The sequence below is a fragment of the Myotis yumanensis genome, unplaced genomic scaffold (genome assembly GCF_028538775.1).
Source record: "Myotis yumanensis isolate MYYU_CA2020_CCGP unplaced genomic scaffold, mMyoYum1.0.hap1 SCAF_7, whole genome shotgun sequence".
NCBI classification, from domain to species: Eukaryota; Metazoa; Chordata; class Mammalia; order Chiroptera; family Vespertilionidae; genus Myotis; species Myotis yumanensis.
In genome coordinates this window covers 25711981-25731768 of record NW_027223758.1, presented here as the reverse complement: position 1 = coordinate 25731768, position 19788 = coordinate 25711981, and the positions used below count along the sequence as shown (strand labels likewise).

At 41.2% G+C, this 19788-nt stretch overlaps 1 protein-coding gene across 7 annotated transcripts in view; it reads left to right on the top strand.

Moving 5' to 3' along the window:
• Positions 1 to 19788, top strand: part of PLCB4 (phospholipase C beta 4) — a 387002-nt gene that overhangs the window by 354398 nt on the left and 12816 nt on the right. For all 7 annotated transcript variants that reach the window (XR_011472111.1, XM_070419922.1, XM_070419919.1 and 4 more), the window contains 6 exons: positions 1993 to 2081; positions 4469 to 4619; positions 10323 to 10372; positions 10511 to 10576; positions 16537 to 16652; positions 18152 to 18227. Coding sequence is in view for 6 of the 7 variants with exons in the window: in XM_070419922.1 (XP_070276023.1) it covers positions 1993 to 2081; positions 4469 to 4619; positions 10323 to 10372; positions 10511 to 10576; positions 16537 to 16652; positions 18152 to 18227 (548 nt within the window). In the remaining variant the exon portion in view is untranslated. The remainder of the gene's footprint in view (positions 1 to 1992; positions 2082 to 4468; positions 4620 to 10322; positions 10373 to 10510; positions 10577 to 16536; positions 16653 to 18151; positions 18228 to 19788) is intronic.

Sequence of the window (19788 nt, the reverse complement as noted above, 5' to 3'; positions counted from 1 at the left end):
ACCTTTGGTTTTCCTGAGGTGACCAATGGGAGGAATCTAAAGCTGGACCAAGTCACAGGATTTTGTTTAAACATAAATATATTAACATTTCATAAACTCCAACTAAGCCAAGAACATTAAGCGAAAACAAAGATTTTCCGTATTCTCAGAGTCTGTTCAACGAAATGGACACAGTACAGCAGAGCAATTGCATCAAATTAACCCACAGTTCAAACGCTGACTCCACTACTGGCCAGGTGACTTTGGGAAAGTGACAGAAACTCTCAAACCTCTCATTTCCCCGCCTCTAAAGCAAACATACTAATACTACCTGCCTCAAAGCATTCTTATAGGATGCCCATCATTATGCTATTGCCAGAGCCAGGCTCGAAAATGTGTGCATGCTTGTACGTGTGGCTGTAAGTACAGCTGTGATTTCTATACTGGAACACATCAGAGTTTGACTTGGGGAATTGGGGTTATTTTGTTGTTTGAATGTAGTAACGCATGCTGCTCTGGGGGAAAGATTTTCTGCAAGTAGTCCTCAACTTTAAAAACCTGATTGCTGGTTCAAAAAGCCACGAGGATTTTTCAGTCCCCAAATCCAGAGTAAAGACTTCTTCCTTCCGCCTTCCCGTGTTTTATTTAAAAAAACATTAAAAGAAGCTTATTAGAAGCGACAGCATATAGTAGAAGATGTGAGAGACATAAAAGAAGCTGGGAGAGGGTGCTATGGGCCAGGTAAGTGGATTAGAAAGGTATTATAGCTACTCAGAAAATGTAAGCAGCCCTTAAAAATAATGTAGTTTATCTTGCCCGGTGTGAGCATCACCCATGCACTGAAAGGTCGCTGGTTCAATTCCTGGTCCGGGCACATGCCCAGATTGTGGGTTAGACCCCTGGTCAGGTGCATGCAGGAGGCAACGGATTGATATCTCCCTCTCTCTCTCTCTCTCTCTCTCTCTCTCTCTCTCAAAATCAATAAAAGCATATTTTTAAAAATAGCAACAATGTAGTATTTATGTATTGCTGATATGGAAGTGTTTCTAAGATATGTGAAGTTTAAAAATAAAAAAATAGGTGGAGAAAACTATAAATCCATATGGAGTTCTGAAAAAAATAAGGATGCAAGAAATGCATCCTTATCTATACCCACTAAGTATAGAATTGGCAGGAGAGGAGATTTTTATTATTCATATTATATATTTGAATAGTTAAAATATATTATTTTTATTATATTATTAAAATAACATATTTTCTGCTATAAAAGGAAAAGAAAAATTTTAACTGAGAAAATTTATCTTATGAATGTAATTAGGAAAATGATTCTGCTAGGGGGAAATTAATAAGCATAATTTTTAAAATTCGTAAATTATGTACTGTCTTAAGGTAACAAGAATAATCATTCCTTCTACGGTATTAGCAAATTATGCAAAATTATATGAAATTCTATTTGAAAGTACTTGGAACTCTTCAAATAATGTTATATAAAAGATAGAATTTTACTGGATTGTTGAAACAACACTGGAGAAATATTTCAGTTTATCTACCATGGGACAAAATTGGCTTTAAATATGCATTAGTGTACTCTATCTAATAATCATCTTCATGCCAGTGGCATCTACTATGCTTCAAATACTTTCGATATTCATCATCTCACTGAATTCTCACCATATCCTGTAGGGTGGGTAGTATCAGTTTTAATTTACAGATTAAGAAACTAAATCTGGGGACATTAATTGACTTGCTCAAGGTCACACAAGTAAATAGTTAGGAACTTCAGGCAATGTACTGCTTGCTGTATTTGGGGAGAACCAAAGGGAAAATCATCTGGCCTTACTTATTTCTTGCTTTCAGCAACTAGCTCTGCTTAATGAACTTGTTTTATGTCCTAGGAGAAGGAACTTAGAGGGCACAATGTGAGTCCAGGATTCTGAATAGTGTATTAGCTGCATTTTCTTGGATTTTTTAGTAAAACAGAATTAACAGCTCAGTTTTCTATTTATTCCTCAGATATTGTGGATGCTTTATCAGATCCAAAGAAGTTTCTTTCAATTACGGAAAAAAGAGCAGACCAAATGAGAGCTATGGGCATTGAAACCGTAAGTAGCAATAGTCAATTAAAGACAGCAAGTGGGGAAGTTTAGTTGACCAACAGTGATTAAAAGAGCAAGACAAAGTAATAAATTACTATAACAAGTTCAAAGAAGGTTTTTGAAATGGAATTTATCAATTCACCAAAATTGTTTCAAAGGTCAGTGAGAGGATAGCATCTTATCTAATAAAAGAGAAACATGCAAATGTACCGTACCTCTGCTACACCCACAAACCATGCCCACCAGCCAATCAAGAGTGAATATGCAAATAAACCAAACCAAGAAGGCAGCAGCCATGGAGCTGGAGCAAACAGGAGGCTTGGGTTGCCCCTGGCGATGGAGGAAGCCAAGCTTCCCGCCTGCCCTGGCTGTCTGTGGCCTCTGCTCAAGGCTACAAAGTTTCAATTATAGAAGATAAATAAATCCCAGATACCTTTTTCCAACCGCTGTGGCCTCTGCTCAAGGAGGGTCTGGGAGCCTGGGCTGCCCGGAGCTGTGGCCAGCTGGCAAACAGCCATCAGGCACTCACCAAGGCTGGTCAGGCACCCCAGCAGGGACCACCACCCTGAAGGGGGTGTGGCCAGCCTGCAAAAAGCCCTCAGCCCCTCACCCAGCCTGGCCACGCACCCATGGGATGAAGGTCCCCGCTAGGGGTCTTGGCCAGCCTGCAAGCAGCCATCAGCCCCTCACCCAGGCTGGCCAGGCACCCCAATGGGGACCCCCACCCTGAAAGGGGTGTGGCCAGCATGCAAACAGCCATCAGCCCCTCACCAAGGCTGGCCAGGCACCCCACCAGGGACCCCCACCCTGAAGGGGGTGTGGACAGCTTGAAAATAGCCCTCAGCCACTCACCCAAGCTGGTCATGCCCCCCTCACCCCGTGGGGGTGTGGCCAGCCTGCAAACCACCACAGGCCCCTTGCCCAGTCCTCCCCATGCCCCAAGGGAATCCCCACCCTGATCCAGGACACCCTTTAGGGCAAACCAGCCAGCCCCCACCCGTGTACCAGGCCTCTATCTATACTAATAAAAAGGTAATATGCTAATTAGACTGGGAGACCTTCCAGGAGACCTCCCGGACATTCTTCTGGACAAAGCCATGGTGGCAGGGCCTAGGTAGAGGTGGTTAGAGGCCAAGAGGGAAGGGCAGTTGTGGGTGATCAGGCTGGTGTGGGGCAGGGCTGTTGGGGGTAAGCAGACCGGCAGGGGGGCCAATTGGGGGTAAGCAGGCCATCAGTGGGGGTCAGTTGGAGGTGATCAGGACAGCGAGGGGAGGGGGCAGTTTGGAGTGAGCAGGCTGGCGGGGGGAGGCATTTGGGGGCAAGCAGGCTGGCGGCGGGGTGCTGTTGGGGGTGAGCAGGCCAACAGGCTGAGTGGTTAGGGGCAATCAGGCAGGCAGGCAGCAGGTGAACGTTTAGGAGCCAGCAGTCCCAGATTGCAAGAGGGATGTCCGACTGCCGGTTTAGGCCCAATCCCTGTAAACCGGCAGTAGGACATCCTTTGAGGGGTCCCAGATTGGAGAGGGTGCAGGCTGGGCTGAGGGACACCCCCTCCCCCGTGCATAAATTCTGTGCACCGAGCCACTTGTATTTCATAAAATGTTACCACCATCTCAAAATCCCACTTCTTCAACATGGCTTAACTCACATCTGGGAACCCTTTCCCCATTAGAAACAAAATTGAAAATAAAAAATCCATTGTTTAAAATATAGGTTGCTTTGCCCTGCTGATGTGTCTCAGTGATTATAGGTTGACCCATGAACCAGGAAGTCACAGTTCAATTCCCAGTCAGGACACATACCCTGGTTGTAGTTCTATCCTCAGTAGGAGGCAGTGGATCAGTTATTTTCTCTCATCATTGATGTTTCTATCTCTCTATTCCTCTCCCTTCCTCTCTGAAATCAATAAACACACACACACACACACACACACACACACACACACACACACGATGCTTTTGTGATTTTTGTGATACATTGAAATACCAACCAACCCAACTCAGTAAATTAATGAAAGTGACATGGATTATTTTATTATTTTTTAACAGTCTTATATCCAACCTTCTCCCATGTCAGTGCACAGATGTGTTGTTTGTTTCTTTGATTTTAAGGCACACTCAGTTTAGAGTAGAAGCGACAGTCTCTCCAGAGCTAGCAAAAGAGAAGGTATACTCTGCTTGTAAAGGAATTGGATCTTCTTTCCTTGGCTTCTTCCTTTGCCTCAAGCCTGAGGAAACCTTATAATGTTTACTCCTGCCAGGAAAAGACCCAACTATGAGACAGTTGCAGGGGAGAAGTTAAGTGGCACAGACTGGACTCGGTAAAATAGAGAATGTGCAAGGCAGTTGAACTTGAGCTGGCATTCACTTGGGATAACATAAACATTTCCGTTCCAGAGTGATATAGCTGATGTGCCCAGCGACACTTCTAAGAACGACAAGAAAGGAAAGGCCAACACTGCCAAAACAAATGTGACCCCGCAGAGCAGCTCGGAGCTCAGACCAACCACCACGGCCGCCCTGGGGTCCGGCATGGAAGCCAAGAAAGGTAAAGGAATGTTGTTTGGGCTCCTTATCTATTCTGGCAATTTTAGACTCCTTTTAAAAGGTATTTTATGAGGGTATTTAGAATTGTTAATTTTGTCAATTTTCATTTTCCCATAAAGCTCAAGAGCAGAATGTTTTCTTGTGGATTGGGAAAACTGCTTAATTTCTCTGATTATTTAATAGAGAGTCAACATTTATGTTTCATCTGCTGGATCCCCTGCACCTTAGTTACACTGAGTACAATACCCATAGTAATAGAAGATGTTTAATTCACTGTCCTTTTAGGGAAGCACTTTCACACGCTAAATTTCATGAACGCTTCCCCCCTCTCTTCTGGATACCCCACAATAGACACTTACCTGGACAGCTGGTAGGTTCATGAACCAACAGAATCATGATTGTTCAGAAACTTCTAAATTTTAAAATATTCAAAAAAATAAAATGAATTCCTATTGACAATTTCTTCCCACCTGGAGATATTTAGCATCCATAACTATTTATTTTTAAAATCATCAGGTGAAGAATTGGCATCTGAAGGCCAATTCTTTGTGCTTACCTGTGGATGAAACAAAAGATTACAAGAGGTGTCATCCAAAAAGAACGATGTAACCCATGTGCTAAAATTCAGCTGGTATATGGAGAAACGATTGGCTGGTTGACTTCCATTCTTAGTGACCAGGCATCCATTCTGATTGGATGGTGCCCATTCCATACTGTTAATTAAATATCCTCCTTGATCATGAATCACTGACTTAAACAGTCTTCTTACTTTATAATTTCTCTTTTTCCTAATGATTTTTTACTCAGTACATATATTTCCCAGTTATATGAGAATTCACTGTCCTTGATATAAGGAAATCAAATTGCTTGTACACTTAATTTACATAATGCAGCAGTTTAAGGGAAGAATCTACAGGCTCTCCCAAACCAAAACAATGTAGTAATTTAGCAGGAAACTAAGTGTGCATTGAGCTTGATAAAACAAATTAGAAAATGACACTGCACAAAAGCAGCCCAAATTGTATGTTGCCTGCAGCTGTTTTCCTGTTCCTCCCTGGAAAAAACCTGGAGCAAGGTAATGACAAGGCCTTGGGCACTCTGTGCCAGCACTGGTCATTATTACCGTTAGCCACTCAGCTAGAGATAGACTTGGAAAATGGGAGAGTTTGTGTTTAATGAAAGCTCTTGTATCACCCAGAGTAAAAAGACATTTGTAATTATAGTGAGTTAAATGGCCTGAAAAACAGTGCAGTGGAACCAGCTTACAGAGGACAGAAGTAAGCCTCGTTCTAGAATGGAACATGCATGCATTTGGAACTACCTCAACCCTGATTCCCAAAAAGGCTGTATTTGAAGGAGCCAAGTGGCTCTCACTTCCAGTCCAGTCTCCTTGACTGTCGTCCTAAGAGAGAGGATGACTGATTTACTTTGGCCTTTTATTCAGGAGACTTGGAAGCCAACTCTAAGCGACATTACTAGGTTTTACAAGAAGTACCTCCACACCTTCAGAGACCTCAGATAAAATAAGGCAGACTTCTGCACAGACTGCAGTCAATGATGGCTGAACCCTCAGAAACAGGAGGGGAGAGGGAATCCCTTCCAGCAAGGGTCCCACAGAATACTTACAGATGAGATCCCAAGTGAGCTAGGCCTTGTAGCCTAACTCTGACGTAAATATGAATCGATGGTGGAGAAGCCAAAAGAAGGCAGCCTAGAAAGAAGCAACATAGGAAGCAACCTAGATGTGTAGGAAAAGGGGACAGAAGAATGCTGGTAGGTACTGGTGAGTAGTTCAACTTTGCTGGTCTGGAAAGAGTTCTGGGACCACCCTGAAAAGGCAATTGGGATTGATAATCAAAGGAGTATTTTAAGAAGACTAATACAGTCTTGGCAGAAGAAGTCATTGAAAGGGGGAGATAGATGCTAAGGACCAGTTAAGAATTATGGTGTGCATGATGCTATTATAACACTATTCACATTATATATTTATATTATATTTAGATAACATAATAACACCAGAGAAAGGGGTGATTGCAGGCAAGACAACACCTCCCCTTTATCAGTGAATCCCAGGAACCATGCCCAGTAACGATCTAGCAGTATCTTTTCTTAGCAAGTAAATAACTGATCAATGAATGACCCATCAATTGTCAAGGAGCGTCTGGATTAAGCTGGAAGTAGTTAGGGAGAAAGAAGGAAAGAAAGAAAAAATAGATATAAGTTGGTACTTATTGGGCCTTAGGGAGGATGAGACTCAGTGGCAACTCAGACTTTAAGGATACGTCACAGATAGATGGTGCCTGAGAGAAGTAGAGAGATCAAGAGGAACTGCTTTTGGTAAGTTGATTGGATGTCATTGAGTTCAAGTTGTTGATGATACATCTGGGCAAAAACATGGACATCAGAGAACTGGCAGGACAAGAGGAGGGAGAGGGTGAGGGGAGGGAAAGGAGAGAGAGAGAGAGAGAGAGAGAGAGAGAGAGAGAGATATTGGAAATGAATGGTAGAAAACAGAGATCTATTTATAGGAAGAATGAGTTTTGAGAAGGTATTGTAAATTATCCAGGGAACTGAATACTGCAAAATTAATGTTGAATAAGGCATGCTTTGATGGTGAAGGTGGAAACCAGGTTAGAAAAAATTCAACGATTAAGGTATGAAGTGATTGTCATGGAAGACAGTAGCATGCTGGGAGGAACCAATGAAAAGAAAAAGAAGGAAAATGCAAGGAGGGGTATATATTGAAACAAAGCTTGAGGAAGAGCTGAAGCAAGAGAAAAGGAGAGATTCTGCGTTATGAGGCAGGAACAGAGATGTTCTGTCTGAGCCAAGAAGAAGGATGAGTGAAAAGGAGTTTCAGGGTGGAAAGGGAGGACTCTGACAGAAGCTATATCTGTTAGCATGTGCCACACAACACATGACCTCAAGTTTTAGTGGCTGACAACAGCCACCATTTACTGAGGTCATGTTTCATTGGGTTGGTTGGTCTGAGCTGGTTTGGCTGATCTCTGTGTGTCTTGCTCATGCAGCTGTGGTTGGCTGGTGGCTTGGACTAAAGGCTAGATATTAGACGGCCTCTCACATATCTTTCAGCTGGCAAGTTATCTCATATCATCCAGTAGCCTAAATGGGCTTGTCATAGGGTGCTCCCAGAGAGTCAAGAGTAGTTATTTTCCAGCTTCTGCTAGAGTGCTAGTGGGCAAAGCAAGTCACAAGGTAACCCATACTCAAGGGATAGAGAAATAGACTCCACCTCTTGATGAGAGGGGGAAATTGTGGCCATGTTTGTAGTGTAGCAAAGATCGATCCCATCTGATCTCAGAAGCTGGATAAGTGGCCCTCTGCTGAGAAAGATGGAGGCAGAACTGAAGAATAAGGTTATAGAAACATTTTGGAATAGCCACTGACCGGAATAGAACAATCCACAAGAAATGAGATCTGCCACAGAGCACACAGGCCCCAGGTGAGGAGGGGTGGCATGAATTAAGCCAGTGTAGCTTAATCTCATTACTTCTTCAGTAGTGTCCACAGGATTAGCAATAGAGGTGGGTAAAGAAGAGTTCAGGGAAACCCAAGCTTGAGATTGTCATAACCTGTATGGTGTGGTACCAAAGAGATTGGAGAGTCTAAGGCAGCGGTTCTCAACCTGTGGGTCGCGACCCCTTTGGCGGTTGAACGACCCTTTCACAGGGGTTGCCTAAGACCATCCTGCATATCAGATATTTACATTACGATTCATAACAGTAGCAAAATTACAGTTATGAAGTAGCAACGAAAATAATTTTATGGTTGGGTCACAACATGAGGAACTGTTTTAAAGGGCCAGAAGGTTGAGAACCACTGGTGGGATAAGGAGCTGCATCCTCAAAAGTTCTATCAGACACGCTGCCTTACATGGAACTGTGCATGTACCAATTTCTGTTCTGCAGAGTGTGTTACATCCCAACAATCATTAATAGGAACTAAGATTTTTATAGGTCATTTGTATCTTTCTCAAAAAAATGAAAAACCAGGTGATAGAGGTTTGTGTTTTCATAGGTTCCTGTTAATTAAGGTTTAGTTGAATAAAAAAAAAATGTTTCATCAGATTAGGTCAAACTCTGAAGATTTGATAGACCTCAATTCTGTATGTTCATTTTACAGCAAAAGAAAGAGACCCGGAGATAGGGCGGTTCTAGCCTTCTAAGATTCACTCCTCTGCCCTACGCTGCCTCTCACTATCCACAATAAAGCAGAGAATTAGCTTGAGACCTCAGACTTAAGAGATAGGAGAGCAACCTCATATTCCCTTGACACCCATATCATAAAATGTTACAGATCACAGACTGATTTCTCTCAGCCATGATTCTCCTTTTCCAGTCTTTCCACCCTCACACTGGATGTGCACATCTGATTAAAATGAATAAAACTAAAAACAAGAGCCTAGAACGTGATGCCTCTGTCTTTCTTGAATATCTCACACCAAATCTTTGGAATTTTAAATCAATTATGCTGCAGGGTGCACATTCATTTTGTTTGCCTACGATGAAAATTGGAAGCCAAACGGAACATGTTGGGGAATTCTTCTACAACTTTGGTTGCTGTGGCGACCCTGGCCTAGCATCACTCAGAGAGTAAAATGGCTTAGTATATTACTGCAGGTCCTCCATACAGCACCCTGGTATACAATGGTTTGATTTCATTATTTCCTGGATTTTAAAGGTTTTGCTGTGCTCAATAGCATTTTGCTTACATGCTAAAATTAAATGTGGTAAAAAAGAAAAAGAAGCTGAAAAAATATTTTGTTCTTTGATGATGATGAAGGTGGGATAGAGTTGAAAAGTAACTGACTGATAGGGTATGCCTTGAAATGCAAAGATAAACGTAACTGTAATAGATGCCATTGGGCCTGGTCAGATATCCTGCATGGGGTTGACACCTCCTCCTCTCCCTCCCACCCCGCCCCCACTGGGAGTATTGGCTGATAGCAGATCACAGCTGCATGTTTCTCCCTGGAGAGTTGTGCTTAGACCGTGGGAGTTTTGCCCGGAAGGTTTTGTAAGCGCTCTGAAGGCCTCTTCTGATGAAAAAGGAGTTGCAAAAGCCCAGTTTCCTTACCTGAAGGTAGAAAAGGGCTGGAGGGCCATTTATGCTCAGCAGCTCCCTGTAGGATCAGGCTGGAAACACCCCCTGGCTTCTTCCTCTGTCCCGTCCTGCTTCCCTCTAGGGCAGTGGTTCTCAACCTTCCTAATGCCGTGACCCTTTAATACAGTTCCTCATGTTGTGGGACCCCCAATTTCATTGTTACAAATTGAACATAATTAAAGCATAGTGATTAATCACAAAAACAATATGTAATTATATATGTGTTTTCCGATGGTCTTAGGCCACCCCTGTGAAAGGGTCGTTCTACCCCCAGAGGGGTCGCGACCCACAGGTTGAGAACCTCTGCTCTAGGGCCTTCTCCCAAGAGCCTTTCCACAATAAATCATGCTCACTCAAATCCCAGTCCTAGGCTCTGCTCCTAGGAAACTCGACCTAAGACGATAAGCATTTCAGTTGTGTCTAGTTAATTGCTTTGTAATAAGAAATTCAAATGTTTATATTCATAACATTACATGTAAAGCTGTTTCAAAACTTTTAGATGAGATTTTAAAACTGAATTTTCTATCAGTTATTCTCTCTAACTTTTAATATACACAGTGTCTAATCTTTTTTTTTTAAGGTATTGAACTTATCCCTCAAGTGAGGATAGAAGATTTAAAGCAGATGAAGGTAAAATTGCTTGGTCATTTTTCTAAGGACTCTTATATTATGCATATTGGTGAAACCAGTATATCTTCGTTTCTCACCAATGTAATCATTGTGGCTACAGAAACCTACGTTGGACCCTCTTTTTTATTTCTGTTACAGGCTTACTTGAAGCATTTAAAGAAACAGCAGAAGGAGCTAAATTCTTTAAAGAAGAAGCATGCAAAGGTACAGTTTGTGTGTACATACATATTTTGGGGTAGTTTTGTTTGCCTGTTTGAGTTTTTTCTGTTAGCTCTCTGATGAAACCGTAAAGCCACTTTTTTTGTGTTATGGAACAATGAATTCTTCACAGCCAAGAACACTGCTTAGAAACTACTACCAGCCAACTGGACAGCATATGTGCATTTTAACTGGTCAGAAATGAAATTAAAACATAGAATCCCTTTGGGATCTGTTGTCACTGATTTGGAACCTATCTTTTTAACAGTTATTTCAAAGGCATCGCAGAGCTTCACCCTTTAAAAATTGTTTCATAAAATGACTTTGTCTAAACTAGTGGGCCATAGCCTAACTATTGAAGACCAGCTCACAATCTTAACTCTAGGTACCAAAATTTCCTGGGTTGTTGGCAAATAGTTTGCAGAAACAGAGCATGGAGGGAGATGCTGGCAGGCACTCAACTTCTCACCAAGAGCCCTAGAAAGGGAGCTCTTCTCACGTTCCCCCTATTATGTAAACTCTGTAAGGTGGCCTACTTCTGATATATAGTTCTTTTTCCTTTCTATCCATGCAAAGAGGTCTTTTGACAGTGATAGAAATTATAAGAGCGAGTTGCAAGTTGAAGAGAGCAGCAAGAGGTGGCTTGAGTAATTCTCTCCTGAGTTGAAAAACTTCATAGCACCTTCCTGCTCTCCAGTCTCTGCCCACAGAGAAAGGCAGAAAGCGGAATACCCCCTTTCCTGGTAGGGCCCATCACAACTGTTGTCGCTGGGAGGATAATGTCCGCCTCTTCTAATAAAGGCAGTGAGAGCAAGAGAAACTTAATTTCTTAAAAGGACCTCTGAGATCTTTTAAACTAGCCCTGCATCCCCACTTGCTACAGATTTTTATTGAGTTTGGGACTATTGGAGACAAAGCTATTTAAAGTGGTGATTTTAGCTGTGTTGGTCATTGACAACAGCCTAGAATATGGAAAGGAAAGAGAAAAGGAAATAAGAGAGAATGCAACCTGAATGGCCTTAATTATTAGGAATGCAGTTAGTACCCATATGGCAAGGCATCATTCAGAGAATTTATCTATCCATTTAAATTGGATCTCTGTCATTGAGGCAGGCATTTCAATGGCTTTTGGGCTATTTGGAAACAAAGTGTTTGGCCTCATCCTCATTGATTATTTTTTTGAGCCATGACCAGAAAATATACTGTGACTGATAATAACCATAACAGCAATAATGGCAGCTAGAATTCTCGCATGCTCAGTATTTTCCAGATGCTATGCTCAGCACTTTACATGTATTATCTATTTATTACTCTCTACCCTATAAGGTAAATTTCTATTTAAGTCCCCATTTTATACGTGAGGAAATTAAGGATTAGAGAGATTAAGCAATTGAACTAATTAGAGAGATTAAGCAATTCAACTAATTGAACTAATGTCCCAGAGTTAGGGAGGAGCAGAGCCAGTATTTGATCCCAAATCATCTGAGTCTAGAACTGCATTTTTCTGTAAGATATTAGATGCTTTAATAAAGTAAATTAGTTCCCCTCATTGAAGCAAATGGAGTGGCACACATGTGATCTTATGAAAATTTCCAGTTTAGACAATGTCAATATACTGGCTACTAAGGAAGGATGTTTCTTAATTCTTTAGAACTTGACCTACATAATACTGAGCAGAGTTGTCTGCTGATTTCTTGTCTAAACCTTTAAGTTTAAACGGACTCAGACCTATCTACTTAGTCAGAAAAGTGGCAAAGATGATGTCTGAGCTTGGGCTGCTGTAACTACCACAGACCAGGTGGCTCAGACCACAAACATTTATTGCTCACAGTCCTGGAGGCTGGAAGTCCAACATCAAGGTGCAGCAGATTCAGTATCTGATGAGAGTCCCCTTTCTGTTTTCAGATGATCTCCTGTTGGGTCCTCATGTGGTGGAGTGTCCTCTCTCTCCTGTCTCTTCTTATAAGGGCACTAATCCCATTCATGGGGGCTCCACCCTCATGGCCTAATCACCTCCTATCTCCAAATTCTGTCACATTAAGGTTTAAGGATTCAACATCTGGACTTGAGGGGGGGAGCATAAATATTTAGTCTATAACAGTTGAAAAATTATTTTTCTGTGAAATAATTTAGAGATGGCTTTAGTGGCTCTTTTTCTCCACCTCAGATGTCATTGTGTGTCATTCCTTTCAGTTTCTTCACGCTGTTGTCAGGGAAATATTCATATTATTTAATAACCAGCAAACCAGATAAGAGGTGTTTTTTTTGTTTTTTGGGGGGGGGGAGTTTTTTGCAGAAGACAACCTTGAGCTTCTGGGAGTTCCACATTAATATAAAACAAAACCTAAAGGAAGATTTTAAGTGCCTAAATCCCACCCAAGTGGACTTTTTAAAACAGTTTAGTGTGCATTCTTTGAAGGAAAACTTTAAAGTTACAGAGCTAAATTGCCACAGTAAAATGAGCATAGTTTATTGCTTTTTAGAACACTTTTCAGAAGCATTTTGGAGCAGGGGAATGCACTCCATGGGTTGTTTTTCATATCTGCGTGTACTGCAGAAGTTTAAGTTACAAGTGTATGATTATAAGCTCATCATACACTTGTAAGCTTCTCCCACATTAAATTATCAGAGGCCCCCCTCTTATTCAGCTTGCTTTGGCAGAGTAATTTATGAACTCTGAATTCTGTAATTTTTTATAGAAAACTACTACTACTAACAACATTAATATCTATTTAATGCCACTTTTGTGTCACACATTTTACATATAGTCTCAAATCCTCATATTATCCCATAATACTATCTGCATTTTAGACATGAATAAAATGAAATTCAGAGAGGTGAGTCCTTTGTCCAGAGTAACACAACTAGTTAATGTTGTTAAAACTAAAGTGCTTTTCATCCACTTGAATTGTCCATGGGGCTTTGCAAATAATTATTTTCAAATAATTAGACTTTCCTGTCTGTAGACTTTCAGTAATTTTTCAGTCAGTAATACTTCCTAACATTTTCCACCATCTTATCTATCTGAAGCAACTTCTAAGATGAAAGATATATGTGAATATCGACTTAAAACAACAACCATTAATTTAGCTCACAATTTTGTGGGTCACCAGTTTGGGCTGGATCAGCGGGATGAGTCTCCTGGTATCAGCTGGGTTCACTTGTGCATCAGCCGTTACTGCCAGTTCGGCTGGTGGTGGGCCGATTTGGGACGGAGGGCTGGCTGACTTAGGAAGACCTCTGCTGAGCTCCTTCCTCAATGCTCTGTGGTCTCTCATCTTCTAGCAGGGAGTCCAGGCTTGTCCACAGGGGCAAGGGTCCCTAGAGACCAAGCCGAAGCTGACAGGGTTTCTTGAGGCTGCAACTCAGAACTGGCACACCAGGAAGTCCACCTCGTTAGTCCACCTGGCTAATGCAGGTCATAGGCTGGCCCAGATTCAAGGAATTTGACTCTGTCTCTTGACAGTAAGAGTCACAAGGTCACATTTCAAAGGGGGATGGATACAGAGGGGGAATAAATGTGGCCCTTTTTGCAGTCTATCAACCATTTGCTAGATGCTCAACCTCTGAGCCACACCAGCTGGGCAATATTATATTTACTTTTAATCCTAACAACCCTATGAAATAGGTATCACTGTCCCAGTTAAAAGATGAACAGACTGAGAACCCAAATCCTTAACCCAATGCCATGTTGCAGGAAACCCTAAGTGAAATGTATGTATAACATATCAGTGCACACACATGGATAATATGGCTGGATTTATTTGCTGTTCCAACAACAAATTAAGCAAGACACCATTACATGTAACTCCTTGACCCCCCGAATCCACAGCAAGATAACATCCCCTTGAACTACCTGGATTGTCTCCATTGCCAGTACCTGTTCTGAGAGCTTTCCCCATCTATCACCATTCTCTCCATGACTTCTTCCAAAGGTGTTTATCCACCAGACAAGAATGCAAGGACCTTATGTACCAATGCATTTCTGAAGAATACATGCATAAACAGATGGTAGATCAAGTTTTGCATTAATTTACTAATAGGGCTGGGAAATTAAGGAAGTCTTGGTAAAGTTAAAAATCCCTTCCACCTTTATATTTTATCAGAACTTTTAGAGATGTTCATAAATTAGTTTTGCTTTAAGTGAAGCCTACCTTAGGAATAAAATTATATATTTAATTAAGTCACTCACTTAAAAAATAAGCAAAAGGAAACATGACTGTGAGCATGGTTATAAAGCCTGAACAACATCTATCCATTTCAGTCTCAAATGCCATTTTATTTCTCTAACTTTCTCAAGAGTAAGACTAGCATATAATACCAAGTATCATTTTAGAGTTGGATATTACTTATTGTACTGATTTCCTCTAGGTTTGGGGGGATGAGCAACTAAGGAAATCTAATTTCAGATAAGTCACTGGCTATGGGAAAATTATGAGAAGGAAAGAATGTTTATAGAGCAATACTTATTTTCAAAGTGTTACAAATTCAACTTCAGTGATTGAATGAAGCAGATGGGAAATAGGCTAAATATCTGTAAGGCTGAAGATCAGAGCTCCTGGACATTGTCATCCTCAAGAATGCTGGTGAAAAGAGATTTGAAATCAGCTGACAGTCACAACTAAGTCCCAGCCGGCATGCCTAACGGCTGAGCGTTGACCTATGAACCAGGAAGTCATGGTTCAATTCTTGGTCATGGCAAATGCCTGGGTTGCAGGCTCAATCCCCAGTGTGGAGTATACAGGAGGCAGCCAATCAGTGATTCTCTCTCATCATTGATGTTTCTATCTCTCTCTCTTCCTCTCCCTTTCTCTCTGAAATTATATATATATATATATATATATATACATATATATATATATATATATATATATATATATATATATTAGAGGCCCAGTGCACGACATTCATGCACTGTGGTGGGGGGGTCCCTCAGCCTGGCCTACACCCTCTCGCAGTCCGGGAGCCCTCGGGGGCAGTTCACTCCCTGGGGAGCAGGCCTAAGCCAACAGGTGGACATCCCCCAAGGGATCATTAGCATTGCCATGGAGGTGAGAAAGGCTCCTGCCACTGCTACTGTGCTCCCCATCTGTGAGCCCAGCTTCTGGCTGAGCGGCACTTCCCCTGGGGGAGCACACTGACCACCAGGGGGCAGCTCCTGCATTGAACGTCTGCCTCCAGGTGGTCAGTGCATGTCATAGTGACTGGTCATTCCACTGTTGGGTCTATTTGCATATTAGCCTTTTATTATATAGGATTTAAAAAAAACACAAAAAACAAATTACGTTGCCAATTCTCTTGTGTAATGATAATTTTTAAGACCTTCCCAAATGTGCCATATCAAATGATGAATAGTTATATTTAGCATATAAATGAGAAGAAATATGGCTCCTGAAATAGTCAATAATATTGTAATAACTTTTATGGTGACACATAGTTACTAGACTTATCATGGTAGTAATTTCATAAAGTATATAAATGTCAAATCATTCTATTGTATATCCAAAACTAACATAATATTGTATGTTAACTATACTTTAATGAATAATAATTAAAAAAAAGAAATGTGGCAACTGAACTTGGGTATTTGAGGACCAATGTAGGAAAGGGACAATAGACTATCTCAGATAGCAGAACGAAGATGAATGGGTGGAAATTCTGTGGAGACATAAATGTGCAGAAGAAAGGACTTTGGGATGGTTCGTGCTGCCCAATGGTGGGCAGAGCTGTCTTTTGAGGTGGGCATGTTCATTCGACTGAGGCTAGAGACGTCCTTGTTGGGGATATGCCTGTACAAAAGACTGCTATATGTTGCATGGGACATTGGAAGTTCTTCCACTCAATCACTCCTTATTTCCAAACCAATTCTCTGTGAAAGCTGGTGAAAATGATGCCAGTGACACATGGGGGTACAGTGTATCAGCCGCACTGAGTCCAACTGGTAACTGCCAATCCTTCTTCTTCAGGAGCACAGCACCATGCAGAAGCTACACTGCACGCAAGTTGACAAAATTGTGGCACAGTATGACAAAGAGAAGTCAACCCATGAGAAAATCCTAGAGAAGGCAATGAAGAAGAAAGGGTAATAATGTTTATTTCCTCCTAGAAGCCTTTGCCTTTTTATATGTTGTCTTTTCCATAGTTTAGCGGCCTATTTAGGCCAAGGAGGAACATTGTCCTAACTCTGTTTCCATCATTAAAAATTATTCCTGGATCAACCGATGTTGCTCAGTGGTTGAGCGTCAACCCATGAACCAGGAAGTCATGGTTTGATTCCCTTTCAGGCCTCATGCCCAGGTTGTAGACTCAATCCCCAGGAGGGGGCATGCAAGAAGCAGCTGATCAATGATTCTTATCATTGATCCTTCTATCTCTCTCTCCTGCTTCCTCTGATATCAATAAAAATATATTTTAAAAAAATTATTCCTGGAAAATAAGAGACTCGTACAGCTGAAAGGAATAATTAAGGTAGGAAAGAGGAGCTTTGTTCAGGTTCTACAGCTGTTGGTTAATGACAGAATAACTGTGTCTCTCATGTGTTTTCCACTCAAGTATCTTGCAGTTGAATGGGGAGGGGGGGAAAGGAAGGACAAGATAAAGCTGAGAAGATTTGAAACTACAGAAATAATTTTGCATAGCCAGAAAATAAAGAATAAGGTTGATGCACTCAAAAGTGCAGTTTTTGATTTTTAAGATTTCAAGAATGTTTACCTTGTGTCACAGAGAAAACTTGAATGAAACCGATCATTGCATTTACTATGAAAGATTTTGTCTCTAGGATTAAGTCAGGAGAATGTTTATCTAATGCTGCAAGCTTACTGAATAGCAGATGAGAGGAGAAACATACTCTGTGCCAGCCTTTAAGAAATAATAGATTTGATGAGATACCTAGCATTTTTAGAATAATGCTTCTCCCAGAGACACACTCAGTGAATAATACAATGCCACTTTCTGACTTAGGCTGCAGAGCATCTATGCTGAAGACAGAAAGTCAGAACATGTTCTGGTTTCAGCAATGATATGGATATTTCAAAGGGAAAAATAATCACTAAAATAAACAGTAATGGTTGCTGGGCAATTTCCTGGTATATATTTTCTGATCACAATAGAATAAGAAGCACAAATCACCCTAATATGCCAAGAAATGTTATTTTCTCCCTTACTGGCATGTGTCAAAGACAGAAATCTGGCTTTACAACCAAAATAACAGAATTAACAATTCACTTCAAAAGCTGAGGGCCTATTTCCCAGTTTTTATCCCAAATAATATTTTATTGAATAAATGAAAAATAGCTCAAAGAAAAGCAGGAACCAAAATGGAAACTCTGACCACAGACCCTTAACAATGACATAATTGTTAGGTCTGAAGTGTCTCTTTGTGTAGTGGTTGAATTGAGTAATCACGATATAGAATTGTGTAAGGTATGCATCTATTACGAGAAAAATTGATGTTGCCCAATGAGCCATGGCAGCCCATATCTGATGAACAAACTGGCTTCATCAGCAAGCTTTGTAGCAAAGGCCCATGGGAATGGGAAAATATCTAACGTCTGGCACGCATTTGCGATTTTCCATTTTCAGGGGAAGTAATTGTCTTGAAATGAAAAAAGAAACAGAAATTAAAATTCAGACATTGACATCAGATCACAAATCTAAGGTAAGAAAATGCCTATTTTTACAGCAGCAACTTGCAGAAGATACTTTGTGATTTTTTTCAAGGTATATAGCATAAATCAGAAATAACATTTGTCCTGGGACTAGGAAGGGTCCAGGCCCCAGACTTACTGGGTAAGGGAAAAGCCATTTCATGGAAAATCTTTTCCTTCATCTGTAGAAATATGCTAACAAGGTTTGTTTTCTGGCTCAGGCATCAAGCTAAACAATAAATGAGTACACTAAAAGGAAATACTGTATAAAATACAGAATATGCTTCCCTATGGAAGTAACAATAAACATATGACAGAAAACCATTTCACTAAGGGGTTGAGTAACTCTGATACTCCAGTCTAACTTTGCTGTGGAAGTTTGTGATAAGAAAAAAATCAATAGTTTATATTTCAAGAGATAAGCCTAATTACCCGTATTTCCTCAAAGACACAAGAAAACATGAGTTTGGGAGACCTTAATTAAATTTGTGGATATTTGGAGAAGTGAATGCTAAGTTCCAGTCAAGAACATAAATAACTAATCCAGTGATAATCGTTAATAAAAACAGAAACAAACAAAAAACCTTCTTAAAGAAAGCTCCCAACAATAGCACTTGGTCAAACCAGCCAGCCTCCATGTCTGCATTCGGTTCTGTCATCCAGCCCAGTGACCCTGATGTACACACACCCAGCCACACGGGTGGAGCTGAAGTTCTCTGAGCTGCTGTGTATTCTGTGTCTGTTCTGCCATGAATTCTATAGAAGCAGTAAACTGTGTGTCTTTGAGAGTTGTTCCCCAGTCTCTCTTATTCTCCTTAACTGGAATGTCTAAGAATTAATGCCTGTACAACATGCCAGGATTTTTAGATGCTTTGCATAAATAGGAAAGTAGAAACCTTGGCCACTACCAGTTAGCTTTTGCTGCCATACTCAACTGGATGGTTTTTCTACTGATTTCGGCTCATGTGTCTACAGCGAGCTGGATTGGTGGCCTCCCTCAGAGACCTGCTGGTGAGCTGGCTGCTGCTTGCTTTTACCTACATGACCTCTCACCTTCCAGCAGGGAGCACAGGCTCAGTCACAGGGCAGCCTCTTAGAGCACTTCCAGATAGAGCACTTTTCAAGTCTCTGCTTGCGTCACATTTGCTACTGGCTCAGGACTAAAGCACTTGACAAGGTCAGCCAGATTCAAGGAGGTGGGGAAATGGACTGTGGCTCTTGATGAGGGGAGCTGTAAAACACATTGCAAAGAGCATTGATGCAGGGTTGACACAGTAAGTCATGATCGAGGAATAAGAGAACCCGCCCCCTTATTTCAGACCTGTGGCTGGTGGAGTGAACCTGGAAAAGCACGAGGTGACGAAGGGGATTCTGACTGGTAAAGCAGCATAGGCAAAGTTAGGCAGTGAAATAATGGGTCATCGTTAAGTAGTTAGAGCCAAAGTGATTGATTTTTTAAAAATAAGCAATGATGTCCTAATTCCCATTGGTTGGTACCTATTTTTTGCAGGTCATAGGTGTCCACTGACTCACCAAGTAAACTGGTGGGAGGGATCTAAAATGCATGAATCC